This window comes from Phyllostomus discolor, chromosome 5 (assembly GCF_004126475.2).
Source record: "Phyllostomus discolor isolate MPI-MPIP mPhyDis1 chromosome 5, mPhyDis1.pri.v3, whole genome shotgun sequence".
In the NCBI taxonomy this organism is placed as follows: Eukaryota; Metazoa; Chordata; class Mammalia; order Chiroptera; family Phyllostomidae; genus Phyllostomus; species Phyllostomus discolor.
Window position 1 is genome coordinate 43,106,380 of NC_040907.2, and position 15,497 is coordinate 43,121,876.

The 15,497-nt window shown below is 41.7% G+C and overlaps 1 protein-coding gene across 2 annotated transcripts in view; it reads right to left on the bottom strand.

The window, feature by feature from the left end:
• Positions 1-15,497, bottom strand: part of LOC114497336 (cytochrome P450 2J2-like) — a 44,271-nt gene that overhangs the window by 14,633 nt on the left and 14,141 nt on the right. The window contains exons 5-9 of one of the 2 annotated variants that reach the window (XM_036026188.1): positions 13,680-13,856; positions 11,514-11,655; positions 8,893-9,080; positions 5,891-6,029; positions 1,549-2,393 (exon numbers count right to left, since the gene is read on the bottom strand). The exons of the other annotated variant lie outside the window; for it this stretch is intronic. Of the exons in view, the coding sequence (XP_035882081.1) occupies positions 2,287-2,393; positions 5,891-6,029; positions 8,893-9,080; positions 11,514-11,655; positions 13,680-13,856 (753 nt within the window). The 3' untranslated portion in view covers positions 1,549-2,286. Of the gene's footprint in view, positions 1-1,548; positions 2,394-5,890; positions 6,030-8,892; positions 9,081-11,513; positions 11,656-13,679; positions 13,857-15,497 lie in introns of those variants that run through there. 2 annotated transcript variants of the gene reach the window in all.

The window sequence follows — 15,497 nt, forward strand, 5'->3', positions numbered from 1 at the left end:
TGGCCATTCTGACTGGTATAAAGTGGTATCTCATTGTGGATTTAATTTGCATCACTCTGATATCTAGCAATCCTGAGCATCTTTCCATCTGTCTCTGAACCCTCTGTATGTCCTCCTTGAAGAAGTGTCTGTTCAAGTCCCTTGCCCATTTTTTAATTGGGTTGCTTGTCTTCTAGAGTGGAGTTGTGTAAGTTCTTTGTGTATTTTGGAGATTAAACCCTAGTCTGAGTTATCATTGGCAAATATGTTTTCCCATACAGTTGGTTCTCTTTTTGTTTTAATACTGTTTTGTTTAGCTGTGAAGAAGCTTTTTATTTTGATGAGGTCCCATTTGTTTATTCTTTCCTTTATGTCCCTTGCTCTAGGGTACATATCAGGGAAAATGTTGCTGCGTGAAATATCTGAGATTATCCTGCCTATGTTCTTCTTTAGGACTTTAATGGTGTCACGGCTTATATTTAAATCTTTTATCCACCTTGAATTTATTTTTGTGTATGGTGTAAGTTGGTGGTCTCATTCATTTTTGTGTGTGTAGCTGTCCAGATCTCCCAACACCATTTGTTGAAGAGAGTATTTTTACTGCATTTTATGTTGCTACCCCCTTTGTCAAATATTGTCTGTAGAGACTTGGATTTATTTCTGGGTTCTGGGTTCTGTTCCACTGGTCCATGTGAGTGTTTTAATGCCCGTACCAGGCCATTTTGATTACAATGGCCTTGTAATAGAGTTTGGTATCAGTGGGCTTAATTTTTAAAAAAGCAACAACAACAAACCAAAACAGGGCCTAGCAGGCATTTCTATACAGGGGCCTCTTATGCAAACCACACTTCAGGGAGAAGTCTGCACTAAGCTTCCTGCCTCCTGCCCTGAACTGTCTTTCTATACTGTGTTTGTACCATTTAAGCTTCTCCTGGAGGAGTTTCTAGAATCATGTGTCAACCAATAGGACTGAGGCTTCCCTGTCCAATTACATCAGTGCAGCTTTATTATAATTAACATCTTCACTAACCATCAGAGTTGCTCCCTTCTGACTAATAGGGCCATGCTTTTTGGACTAATTAAAATGCAAGCTTTGGAGTCCTTATTTGGCGACTTCTGTCTATATAAGCCATCCCCACTATAGGTGGGAGAGCACGCTTATAGAGCAATTATAGCATAATATGTAGGGCATTCTGAGAGCCCCTCTGCTGGAAACTCTCCCTATTGCATGCAGATCAGCTGTGCCTGACCTGGGCACCTTTCCATATGAACTTAAATTATCCTGTGTGTCCTGCTCCTTTTCTGTTTGCAGATACTTCAACCCCAGAACAAGTTTTATATTTACAGTGCTGTGTGTCTGTGTCTCTGTGGGACAGTGGGAGAGAAAAGATGCATAGCCTGTATTACTTTGTGGTAAAATATGTGCCTTAGCCAGGACGCCATAGAAAATGTCATATGCTTGTACCATATTTTCAGACATGCAAAGGAAGAGGGTAAGAGGCCCTGAGGAGTTCAGACTAGGCAAGAAATAAGAGTTATAAAAGTCAGATAAAATCTTTAGGTAGTGCTTGGTCAGTATGAAACTTCATATTAGAATCTCTCTAATGAGCTTTGAGGAAAAAGAGGAGTCATTTTACATTGCCAGAAATGTCAGTTACTCCCAGTCATCTATTCCCCAAAGTTTCACATTAATTATGGTCGTATTCTCTTGGCTGTGGGTCCCAATCCATCTGTTAGGCTGGGGTGAGGCCTGGTGGCTTCACATTTATTCCACATGGAGTGTGTGAATGCCTGCCCATCTACATTCAGCACAAATGTACAGTGTAGGAGGAACAGAACTCAGAGATTCTTTCCACAAAGTCTTTCATTTTACAGATGAGGAGACTGATCATATCATGTGAAGTATTTTGGCCAATTTCTCAGTGTGCTATTCAGGTGATCTGATTGGAAAAAAATGTAAGACAAGATCCTAGATATTTAGCAAGTTCAAGGCCTGAAGTGATTGGTTTTATTTTAGGAATATCATTGGGGGTGTTTTCTAGAGATACATGATTTGCTCAAGGCTACACTGGAGGAGATAAAAGTGTATTTGAATCCCGTTCCCTGTGATTCCAATGCCTGCACTCTCTGCTCAGAGCCACTTCCACTCTGCTCCCTTGGTTCAGAGCAGGTGCTGAGCCTTCAGAGGACATGCCCGTTCTTCCTGCTTTCCTTTCCCCTCTCCTTCCCTGCCACCTTCATGCCCGAGGAACAGCACAGATGCGGTAGTCGACTGGGGAGAGGTGAGGCCCATTCTGAATTCCAGGCTCAGCTTCTCATTGTCTGGAGGCTTAAAGGTAAATTTTTGCAAAAGGGTGGTGAAGAAAATAAAGAGCTCAGCCTTGGCCAGCTGTTCTCCAGGCACGCCCGCTTTCCTGAAAGACAAGAACACAAGATGAGTTATGTTTCCAGCTGATGTCAGTGCCCAGGCAGGGATCGAAATCTACTACAGTCTTGCAAAACTTCAACAGAAGAAGGGCCTGCTAGGCTCTGGGGCTTTCTGTACAGAGGCTTATGTAATCTGACCACCACTGGGCTGAAGGCAAAATATGGAAACATGTATGTGGACTCATTGCAGTGCCTTCAGGGTAAGGGCAGGTGAAGGGACAGGGTGTAGGTGATGATAAAAAGTGGGAGGCCTGGGTTGACCTAGAAAGGGAGGTCTCGCCTGCAGGCTATAAAAAATCAGTGAACAAACAACAATGACAGAAGCAGAAAAAAGTTAATTTCTTTCAGTCCTTAGAAGAGTACTGTCTGAAAGTATAAGCCAGTAATGTCAGCAGGGTTTCTAAAGCATCAGGCATCTGCCCCTAGATCATGTTTTCCTCCTTAATGGTAGGGACCTTGCTGACATGAATGGCCCTCTACATTGGAACTATGCTTCAGATCCCCTCCCTGAACAGTTCTGATGCCTGACTGTCCTTCCCCCAAAGTGCCTTTGCTTCTAACATGAGCCCTAGGCTGGACCCTTTACTCCATGCTCAACACTTGGCCTTGTGTGGGCCATATCTGAGGCCTGGATATGTGAATCCAGACCTGGAGGCAGAGGACAGAGATCAGATTCAACTCCTCCCACTTTCTAGACATGTGATTCAAGGCAAATTAAATTTTCTAGGCATTGGTGGAAATGTGTGTTTAATGTGGGATCTGTGTTTTATGTATTTCCTGAGATACACACTGAATCCAAATAATAATATAGAGACCAAACCAAAATATCTTAATATATTTGCTGGACAATATGAAAACATTCTAACTGTAAAATAGGTTATCTGTAACTTTGTTTCATTAATTATAAAAAAATCATCCAGAAGAATACAATTTAAAAAGACTACTGCAAGTAAACCATTTGGGTGGTAGCATTACTAAAATAGCTTTCTGGGTATTACAGTTCTTTCCTGTGATACTTTCCTCATTGTGCCCTTTATTCTGAAGTAATTTGAAATGTATAGAAAACTTGCAAGGATAATACAAAGACACTTAGTTTTTTTCTCAGTTATTTGAAGTAGTAAATTGCCTACATTACCCATGAACTCTTCAGTATGAATTCCCTTAAACAAGGACATTATCCGACATAACCACCCAAATCAGGAAATCACCATCATCTATCTTCCCCTGAGGTCCTAATCAGGTTTTGCCATCCTCCCACTAGTGTCCTTCATTTAGTAAAGGATCCAGTTTAGCATCAGGAAGTGACTTGTTCAACTTCCATGACTTCGGCACTTTTGAAAATGATGGGACCCATTATTTAGTTAATGTCCTTTCATGTTACCTCATGATTAGGTTCAGGTTGTGAGGGTCATGCATTTCTGGTGGCCAGATCACCCAAGTGAGGCTGTGTTCTCTTCACTCAGGTGGGACATGGACTGTGATCTGTCCCGTTACTGGTGACCATTGCAGTGGTGTCTACCGAAATCTACCCTGTAAAATTATTCTTTTTCTCTTTGCAACTAATAAATACTACTTGAGAGTATGTAAATAAACTAATCCCTCAATGAACTAGTTTTCATTTCTATTTCTTGGTCAAATTACTCATTACTCTAATGGTTGCCTGATGTGGAATTTTAAAATTCCCTCATTTCTTGTGCATTATTAGTTAGCATTCTACTAAAGGAAATGCTTCCTTTCCTCCTATTTTATTTACTCACTCATTTGTTTTTGTTTTATGAATTCACAAATTCTTATTTTCATTCAGAGAGGTAAAATTTGTTATTAGTGTTTTAAATCTCAAGATACGTGGATTTGTCTAGTAATGACATTCAAGATGGTATTTTCTTAATTTGGGGCACAAAATATTTTCCAGTTCACTTTATGCTTTTCCTTCCCAAGGCTGGAATCAGCAATTTTCAACAGAAATCCTGTCTTCTTTTAGGTGGATAACATTATGCAGAAACCAAGATCTGGCATTTGATGAGCTTGTTATTATCAAGGTGGTGTTGCTCCCAGGGTATCACAGTGAGCAGAGCTGGGAAATCTGTGTATGTATATAGTGTGAGTATATATTTAAATATATACATCCATGTTAACTTCATTTACTTTATATCTACCTACCTACCTGTTTATCAGTATTTATAAAAAATATGAGTTTATATTGATAACATCTTATTTCAATCGAACACCACAGAGTTTCATTCTATTATCTCCCTTCCCCTATTTGTAACTTCTTCCCACTATCCTCAATAGTTTACTTATTGGAACAGTATTCTGCATATACAACTTCTCTTGCATCGCTGCCATAGCCATGCTGTGCAGATCCCCCCTTCATCCTGCTTGTGCTCTGATGCCCAGTCTAGGATTCCACTGTTCCTTCCCTTTTGCAAATGCCCTTCTCACCCAGCTTGGGCTCCAACACCCACAGTAGTCACTACAACTATCTCTCTTGTGTGTGTAATAAATTATTTTCTCCCTCTGTAATCCGTAGTCAATGCAAAAAAGGAAAAAAGTGTGAAAGAGAAAAGTATAAAAAGCTGCGATAATGAATCCCCCTCAGCCTCAGTTTCATTATCTCTGCAGTGGTGACAGTAACATGAACCTTGTAAGTTTCACTAGAACAAAAACATTTTTTTTGCATTTTATTCATTGTCATATCCTCAGGGCTGACTTGTTGGTACATAGTAGCTCAGAAAATGTTTTAAGAACTAAGGGACTGGGAAATTACTTGAAATAATCCATGAAAATTCCTCATTCACCACTCAGAAACATACTAAGAATTGTTGCTATTCATTTTACAATGTTTAACACCCTTTTGGAACTGGCTGGCTTGGAAAGGAGACAGTTGACACAGCACTCACTTTTGCACCATTCAAGTACTTTACCATGTAAATGTATGGCTTGGATTTATACAGAACAATGTAAATTTAAAGAGGCAAAAGGTTCACGCATATAGAGTAGAATCCCATCCAATCCAGCCATGGCATTCAGAGTCTCTCCTGATGCCCATAATGGTAAAAGTATCCTTTCCTTTTCCCACCACAGCCCCTTATTATATTACAAATTAGCTGTAATTCCATGTGAGTGGGTACCCTTAAAGATAACTTTAAACATTTGAAAACTCTGTAAAGATGGCAAGTTCCCAACTGTTTTGTGAGAAAGAGGCAAGGCCAAAGTCTCTGTCCCCGTGTTCTGGAGGACCGAAAAAAGTGAAGGTGAAGTCTCCATCAGAGGCAAGCAGGGGCTCAGGAAGTGAGGGCAGCCTGAAGCAATTCCAGCCCTGGGTATCCTGAGGTATAATCCCAGTAACAGGGAGTCACACTAGGCAGGACTCATGTGGAGTATGGAGATATTCCAACTAGAGCAAAGGATGATGGGGAGAAAAGCAGAAAAGGGCTGGCAGAGGAACTCTGGATTCATGCACTCTCATTGTTTTCAAACTCACCTAATGAGAAGGGCAGAAAGGCTTCCCTTTTCTTAAACTGTCCATTCTCCAGAAAATGCTCAGGATTGAATGTGTCAGGGGTGGTCCACTCTGCGGGGTCTCTGTGCAGTGCAGTCAGGTTGGTCACAAGCATGGTGCCCTGGAGAAGGCAGCAAAGACTCAGGACAGGCTTCACCCATACAACATACCTATGAGTGTGGGGGAACTCCCCTGCTCCCAGGTTGGAACCTGCCCATATCCTCACCCTTCCAATCCCACCATCTTCTGAGCCCAGCCATCCCCTTCCAACCTACCCAGGACCCTAGTCTTTGCTATGGTACAGCTTGCAATGATGGATAGCAAATGCCTTCTGGGAATTTATGAGGGAGGTGTGGCTCCTCTTGACTGAGTATGGATCTTCTCCACAGGGACAAGGCAGTGTAGGACTTGAGAGAAGACATGTAGTGTAAGAGCTTTGCTAGTCAGGACTATACCAAAACCAACCCAGCTACTCACTGAAGTGGTAACCATGGCAGTGCTAGCAAGGTAAAAGATGTCTGGTTCACCCCTGTGTCCCCCATTGTCTTCCCTCCAATGACTACTACACTGCACAGGAGGTTTGATAGTGGCACCAGGTCACCCAGTAAAGGGAACCATTGTCCACGCAAGTACGTGGCAAGGAACCAAGAGTCCTCATTAAAGCCTTCCTTTTCCTCATTGTGCTTTCATGTAATTCTTCAGTGAGCCTGGCTGATTTACTGTAGATTTCTCTTGATTCTGTCCCCTCCATTCTGTGTCCACTGTCATAGTCTAGGCTACCACCTTGCTGTCTCTACTCCTGTAATAGCTGTTTAACTGTGCCCCCGTCCTCTCCCCTTTCAATCTGCTCCACACTCTGAAACCAGAGTGAACTTTGAATATAGGATTAATTCATGTCATACCCATCTACCCACCCACCTATACCTTGAACTTGAGAGAACCCTTCATTAGCTCCCCATCACTCTGAGGTGACAGACCCATCGTCTAGCTCCTGTCTGGGCCACTCTCTCTCTGCCTGAACTCCCATTACATTGGCCTCTTTCAGCTTCTCAAAACAGCTCTGCTCCCACTCATTTCTGTACCTTTCTAAATGTTGTTTACAGTATCTGAATGAGTGTCTTCCTTACTTTGTTACTGAGATAACCCTTAAGCATTCTGCTGTCCTCAGCTCAAACATCACTTCCTTTGGAGACCTCCTCAGACCACTCCTGCTTCCACTCCCCATTCCAGACAGCCTTCATGTTTACAGAAACCAGTGAGTGTTTTCAGGGGGGACAGTTATCATAGTTTCTAAGCATGTACTTGTGTGGTTATTTTCCTCAGGGTCATTTTCCCAGGCCTGAGCATTTTGGTGTTTAATGAACATTTGTTGATTTAATTTTAGAATAACTGCTATTTTAAGTACTCTCTATACTCAGTCTAGATGTAATGTTTTACATGCATGGACCCATTTACTTCCACCTGTGAGGTAGGTTTTCATTCATTTTACAAACAACAAAAAAGAAGCTCTGAGATGTTAAATAACATGTCCAGTGTCACGTAAGAAAAGGAGGTGGAGCCGTGATTTGAACTAGGCCTACGTGACATCAAAGCCATGGCTCCTAGCCTCCACTACGTAGTAACTTAGGTCTCTCAGTTCTCAGGATGGTTATTATGCTCAGCATTGAAAATCAGGAGTAGGACTGGGATGGTTCTCTGGAGCTTAAATGAATTGCTATGACAATGCAAGCAGCATCTGTGAATTAATTTAGACCTCAGCCTTCATCTACAACAGGGAATCTGCAGGAATCAGTGAATGCAATAGCTACAGGTACAGCCACTTTCCCTGGGTCTGCAGGGACAGTGACCAAAACATGTACAATGAGTAAACCCTCCTGGTTCTGCCTCTTAAACTTGTCTCCAGGTAGGACACCTGGAGAAGAACAGAGACAACCAGAATGGACACCCAGAGTCTGACCAAGGTGGTGAGAAAGCAAGGGAGCTGTAAATGTGCAGTGTGGAGAGAGGGCACCAGGGGGCATAAGAGAGCTGTCTGCTGATATCAAAAACCTGGAGGGCAGAGATCAGAATTTCCTTCCTGAGGACAAGGGATTGAAAGGGAGGAGCTGATAGCAATCCCAAGATGACTCATTTAAGGTCAAAGTAACACAACTCTTGTGTAGAGAACAGGATGTAGTATTAAAGAGGTGAGCCGGGTATCAGAAGAGATCTGGTTCCTGAACCCAACTCTTATCACATTGTAGCTGAGAGACCTTACACAGGCTGAATCACTATGAGCCCTGATTCCCAATTTATATAACACAAACAACAGACTTAAACTGAGAACTGATGAAGCATTCTGAAAGAGTCTGTATTCCACGGGACATAATAGTTACTTAATAAGTGTTAGTTCCTCTCTCTCCTTTTCTGATACTGAGTATTGCACACACTTGGATTGGTTTGTCTTATGGGACAGTCCTCCACTCCCACCCCCACCTCACAAGGGGCTGCAAATAAAAGCTGAAACAACACCTGTGGCAATATTATGTTAGATGTTGGCCAGGTGATCTCAGTTGACCCTTCATATTTCACTATTCCATAGACCCAGGATTGTGAGGCAGAATTTTCCATAGAAAGTATGGCAGGTCCCTAGTCCTGAAAGATGCTCTACCAAGGCAAAGAAGAAAATTCCATGGCCAAGTCTGACTGAAAACGGCTGCCTGCTCTATCTCCAGAAAGATTCACAACACATATTTTACATTAAAAACACAGAAAACTTGACCTGGGAGTTCCCCTTTCTGTGCATAATAACTGTTAATATCTAGTTGAGCTAATGTTCTAAAGGCCACACATGAAGAAATATTTTAGTGTTGAATCAGCAATATTATATGTCACTCTCCATTTAAGCGATTCTCTAGGACAAGAGTCCATGTCACTTTTCTATTTCAGATTCCTGTCATTTAAAAAGATGAGCTTGAAGATCTCAGGCTGGAGTCCCTAATTACCTTAGGTAGGTAGTATCCAGCCAGGGTGGTATCAACTGTCACTTCCCTGGGCACATTCAGGGGGACGATATTTCCCATTCTCTGCACCTCATGGACGACGGCATTGGTGTAGGGCAGGAACTCCCGAGAAGCCATGCTGGGCTGCTGTGACTGGCCAAGCACTCTGTCGATCTCAGCCTGTACTTTTTCTTAAAGAGAAGAGAAAGTTCTATTATTCTATAACTTTCCTTGAGCCTGGCTAAGCTCAGGAATAGAGTAACTAGGATCAAAGTGCCGACCACTGCAGTGGGTTCTATGGACTCTTGTTTCTCAAAGTGGCAAATGGAGAGTGGAAAGCTTGCCATGAGATGGAACAATGCTGGGTGAATGTTTTTATTCTACCAAATTACTGCTCCAACTTACTTAAACTCTTTGAGCCTCAGATACCCCTTCCTATTAAGTGAGACTAAATCTACCTCCATCTTAGGGATATTTTGAGATTTATGTTACCTGATTGAGGTGAGCACCCAGATAATAATAAAAACTACTAATTGTCCCCCAATATGTTTTTTTCCTTTTTTCTACAATAAAGGATTTAGCTGGATACCTGGTTATCAGGCCAAAGACTCCATCTCCCAGATTCCTTTTTCACTAAGAGTGATCATGTGACTAAGTTCTGACTAATGGACTGTGTGTAGGGGGAATGTTTAATACTTAGCAGGTGCCCCTCCACTTTGTCCCTTCTCCACGGTAGAAAAGCAGTCTTTGTGGGGAGCAATATCTGTCCGTTCAGTGAGGGCGTCATCTTAGATACAACGCAACAACCACACACTGGAGAGGTGGAGCCCAACGGGCTCTGCAGAGTGTGGTTTAAATTTCATACCTGAGAGCAATAAACTCCTATTTTATAATACTTTAACTGTCCATTTAACAACATTTTAATGCTGGTAATAGAGACATAACATAAAATTTATCACTTTAACTTTTCTGAGAGTATAGCCCAATAGTGTTAAGTATAGTCACATTGTTATGCAATGAATCTTCAGAACGTTTTTAAATGCAGAACTGAAACTATGTCCATGAAACAACCACTCCCCCCTCCCTCCAGGTCCCTAGCCTCTAGCATGTAGCATTCTACTTTCTGTTTCTCTGAATGTGACTACTCTTGATGCCTCACACAGTGGAATCACACAGTATTCGTCTTTGTGTGTCTGAATTATTTAACTTAACATGATATCCTCAAGGTTTATCCATGTTTGAGCATGAGTCAGAATTCCCTTCCTGTTTAAGGATGAGTGATATTCCATTATACTCCACATTTTGTTTATCCTGTCTTACATTGCTGGACACACAGTTGCCACCTCCTGGAGACTGTGACTGATGCTGCTATGATTATGGGTGTGAACTGCTGTCATCTTCAGCCATTATTACTTTGGAGCCTCTATTACAGAGACCAAGTCTGTATCCTAACTAAGCAGCTTTTAAACTTTAAAAAAATAATGTGAATAACAGCTGAAAAGGCATTTTGCATCGTGACTCAGGAGATACATATATTTACATAAATAAACTTATCCTTATTACATGGGAAGCTCTCTGATCTTTTCTATCCTATTTTTATTTCTGGAAAAAAAACTGCTTTTGATCCACTAAATTTATGTTATATCCCTTTAATAAACTGTTACCCACAGTTTAAACAACTGTATAATAACAAATCTGATTTCTGTTCTGGGAACTGGAAAAAGGAAAGTTTTTCTAACTCTCATTGTCTCTGAATGAACTGCAGTCTGTGAGGAAGAGGTATAAGTGATGTGCAATAAACACAGTAATGGAGGTGCATTAGGTCATCTGTGGAGAGAGAGTGCTAGGCATTCTCTATGAGACTGGAAAAACATGCAATGAGAGGTAGTGTTTAGCAGATTCTTCATGCAGAACTAGTGGTTTACCAGGCAGAAAATCAAGGAAACATTCTTGTAGAGGAAGAGCTGGTGCGATGACACTGAGGCATAAACAATGACAATGCAAAGAAAATGACATGTGATTTAATGAGGCTACAAGCAGCATGGGTGGAGGTGAGGTTGGATAGGAAGTAAGAGGCATATCGTAGGGTATGATGTCTGAAACTAACAAGTTTGAACATCATCTCCAGGGCAATGGAAGACATAACTTCGAAGGAGGGAAGGTCAAGACCAGGTGTCTTTTCCTTCTCTCCTTTCCTCCCTCCCTCTCTCCCTTCCTTCCTTCCTTCCTTCCTTCCTTCCTTCCTTCCTTCCTTCCTTCCTTCCTTCCTTCCTTCCTTCCTTTTCTTTTTCTTTTGTATTGTATGACATCTAACCTTCCCTAGAACAAAATTTCATGTGAGAATGCACCTCTCTCCTGGAATTCAGCACAATATCAATTATCCTCACAGTTTTTCCTGCTAGACTTAGTGTTTCCTGAAGGCAGGGATTCTGTGTTATATTTGTATTGGTGGGATTCATCACAATCATGACTGAAAAATTGCCAAATGTGCCCATTCTCAAGTCTACATGGCATCATAACCATGTTATCATTGTTTCCAGTTTACCATCTGCTCCCACGTTTGGGGTGGCCGCTGCAGGAGACACCACTGTGTGCTGGCTCAGGACACCCACTGACATGCTCACCTTGGATTTTTGGGTAGAAAGCCATGTAAAGCAGAGCCCAGCGCAGCGTTGTTGAAGTTGTCTCGGTGCCAGCCAAGAAGAGATCCAGGGTGGTGAAGATGAGGTTTTCCTCATGGAAACTGGAAGTAGCATTGCCCATATGCTAGAAAGCACCATGCTTATTAGTGGATTTGGAGGGTTCTTGGTTACCATGATACAGAGGGGCTTCATCCTAGGGAGAGCATGTGGGAGGAGGGGGCCCTAGGAGGAAGGGCTTTCCCCTTTGGTCTCCTCAGGAGGCAGAGTCTCATTGCAGCAACATTGTTAGCACAGTCCTCCCCAAGTGCTGGAAGCTTTTGTTAGTTTGGGTGAATGGAAGTCAAAACTAGTTTTTAGTGCCTATAGTTTGGGAGACATAATTAGCACAGTGGAAAGAGAAGCTATTAGTCCAGTGGGGAGATGGACTTTGGTTCCGACATTAACCACAGTGCTCACTATTTCTGTGACACAGGGCAAGTTACTTCACCAGCCTGTGTCTTACTTTCCTGTTTTATAAAATAGAAATAACAAAACACGCCTCTGAAGAGGACCTTCTGGTTCATATGAGAGGCAGTGGGTACACAGCAAATACTCAACAAATATTTATACTGATACTAGAAAGAATAATTTAATTCTTCTATGTACAAGTTTTGTATCTCTCAGTCAGTCTTTTCCTTGTAGGTGAAAACTCTCTGAACCTACCCATCATTCCTTAGGACGGCCCATAGTCATTACCACCTTCCTCTGAAAGCCTCAATTGGTCCACATTCCTCTTACTGTGAGTCCCATGCCTGCACACCATAGAGCAAGGGAAGTCTCCTCTTCTGATCAGAAATCAGTGTTTCTATTAATGTCACGCCAAGAAGGTGAAATAAGAAAGGGGATGGGGAAGAAATCCATGATTCTGCCAACTTCCACAGGAGGAACAAATAATGTGACAGTCAACAATTATGAGACTAATGCAATGAAATCTATTCATCAGAAGGAGGACTCTTTTAAATGCTACACATCCAATTTGGCCTTTTGCGCCTATGTCTTTCCTATAATGTTGGAAAGTAGGCAATATGGGGTTCCACGCAAGCCTTGAGGATAAACTCTGGCAACTGACTCAGCTTCCCTTGCATTCTGTCCTGGGGAAGGAGGGAGCAGTAGGTAATTGGGCATGGTCCAAGCAAGAATAAAACAAAGCTTTGAGGCTCAAGTCTTATTTTTTGTTTTTATATAGCACCTTCAGATATGGGTAGAGGGTAGAGAGTAGAAGATGAAAAGGCAGTATTTGGGCATTCCCAAGTCCTCAAGCCAAATATAACTGAACCCCTATCTTTACTCCTCATTACCTCATCTATCCTAAGTTAATGCTACTCTTTTTTTTTTTAGATTTTATTTCTTTATTTTTAGAGAGAAGGGAAGGGAGGGAGAAAGAGAGGGGGAGAAACATCTATATTTGGTTGCCTTTCACACTGGGGTTCTGGCCCACAACCCAGGCATGTGCCCTGACTGGTAATCGAACTGATGACCCTTTGGTTCCCAGCCCAGACTCAGCCCACTGAGCTACACCAGCCAGAGCAAGTTAATGCTGCTCTTACACTCTATGAAATCCTGCTTCTAATTTTACTCCCCTGTTGTAAGTTCAGTCATGACTCACAAAGATGTCCATGCCTAATCTCTGGAACCAGTAGATGTTATGTGGAAAAAAGGGATTGAAATCCCTTTTATTATAGATATGATTAAGTTAAGGGTCTTGATATGGGAAGATAATCTGGAGAATCACAGTGGTCCCAATACAATCACAGGAGGCAAGAGTGTTGTAAGGAGAAGGTGTAAGAATGGTAGCAGACAAGATGCTACACTGATGGCTTTGAAGATAAAGGAGGGAACCATGAGCCAAGCAACACAGGCAACCTCTAGAAGCTGGAAGGGTCAAGGAAACGGCTTCTCCCCTAGAGCCTTCAAAGGAGCCAGCCTTGCCCACACCTTGACTTGAGCCCATTCCAACTGCTTTCAGAGTTATGACCTCCAGAGCTGGAAGAGAATAAATTTGTGCTGTAGTGAGCCACTAAGTTAACTTGTGACAGCATCCATAGGAAACAGTACATCTCTATTTGTTCTTCAAAAACAAAGCCCAGGAAACAACTGTGGTTTCCTCACCTTTTCCATTTCCTTGAGGTATGCATCAATAAAATCTCTTGTCTCCTCAGGATTCCAATCTCTCTTGTGCTTTTCAATCACATGAGAAACAAACACTTTCAGTTTCTCCCATTTGCTGAAGAGTGCTTGGTGGGGTCCAGGAACAAAGTGCATTATCCATGGAAAGACAGTATAGAGCTGATCGAGAAAAATAGAACAATGACAGAGACATCATGGTCCCAGTCTCCTAGTTTTTAAAACAGCAGAAATGTTCTTTTTCTAGCTCTTGTTTGCCTGCACTTGCACCTTGATAGTTCTCTCTCTCATCCCGCATCTTATCCTTCCAGCAAAGCATTTCAGAGCTCCATACAAAACGTACTTTTTCAGAGCATTTCTCACCACCCCAACTGCTCTGTCTCCTCCAACAAACTACCGTCTCTTGTCTGGATGCTGTAACAGCCTCTGATAGTTTTTCTGATTCATTCTTATTCCTGTTCCCAGTCTATTTTCCACAGAAATGCAGACTGATCATTTAACAGTTTAATCCAGTGATTTTCAACTAGTGTGCTGCAAGAATTTTTAAAACATGCAATACCTGATTATTTAGTCAGAGGCATGGAACACTTTTCCTTAGATTGTAAAATTAAAAAAAAAAAAGGAAGACAACAATCAACACAATAGCTGTCCAGTGTGAATGAGTCTAAATTATACCTATTTTTGTCAGATCAGCAAAAAGTGTATACTTTGGTGCACCAGAGAAGTTTAGTAATTAGTTTACATGTACCATGAGATGAGCAATGTTGAAAATCGCTGGTTAAATAGGATCATTTCACTTGTTGTTTATCAGTTTTTCAATGACTCCCCAAGACATGCAGGTAAACTGTGACATGTTCTCTAGGCATTGAAACTCTACATGAGCAGGTGCCTGTACACACCTGTCACTCTCAGCCACTTTACCTTCTCCAGTCTGCCCTATTAGTTTCTGTAAGAACATCAAGGATGTTTCTGTTTAGGCCTTTGCATTTGCTATTCTTCAAGCTGGAAGGCTCTTCCTCTGAAATCTCCTGAGCTCCAGCCTCTTCACTTCATTTAAGTGTTGCCCAAATGTCATCTACTCGGAGCAGCCTCCCCGAATGGTCCAATAAGCAGCAGCACTCCTGTCACCCTCTTTCCATTCCCTTATCCTGTCTTATTTTTCTTCATGGCATTTAACACTCTTTTGTGATATCTACAAAATATCTATATGTATACATATGTATGTGTATATATATATATGTACATATATATGTTTGTCCCCATTAAGGTAATGAGGGCACTACCTTATTTCATTTTTAATGAAATAGAGATGGTTTTTAGTATATTTTCTCTAATAATAATAATCTGGTAGGAAATAGATAGCATGGCATAATGGAAAATCACCTAGACTTATGACATTATTGGTTTTGGTTAACAGCTCTGCTGCTTTCTAGCTATAACACTTTGGTAATAATAATAATGAGGAAGGGGAGGATGTGACTTGTTGCTTCTTAGTTCAACTAGTTGCCAATGGGGCCCCAGGGCTATGCTGGTGGCAAAATGTCATGAGGTCCATTAAGCACCTATCCCAGAGCCGGTGCACCACACGTGGATTTGCTCACACATTCTCATATCTACCTGCATACACCATGATGCTTCATTTCATCTTTAAAAGATTGCTGTGAAAATTAACTCAGATAGAATGTGTAGTTGTCCATCAAAGCCCCTGGTCTATTTTGGGACTCTAAGAAATGGCTGTTAACCCTATTCTGCTGTCTATTCTTATCCCTTTAGAAATTTCATTTCCTGGAGAACGTCAACTGG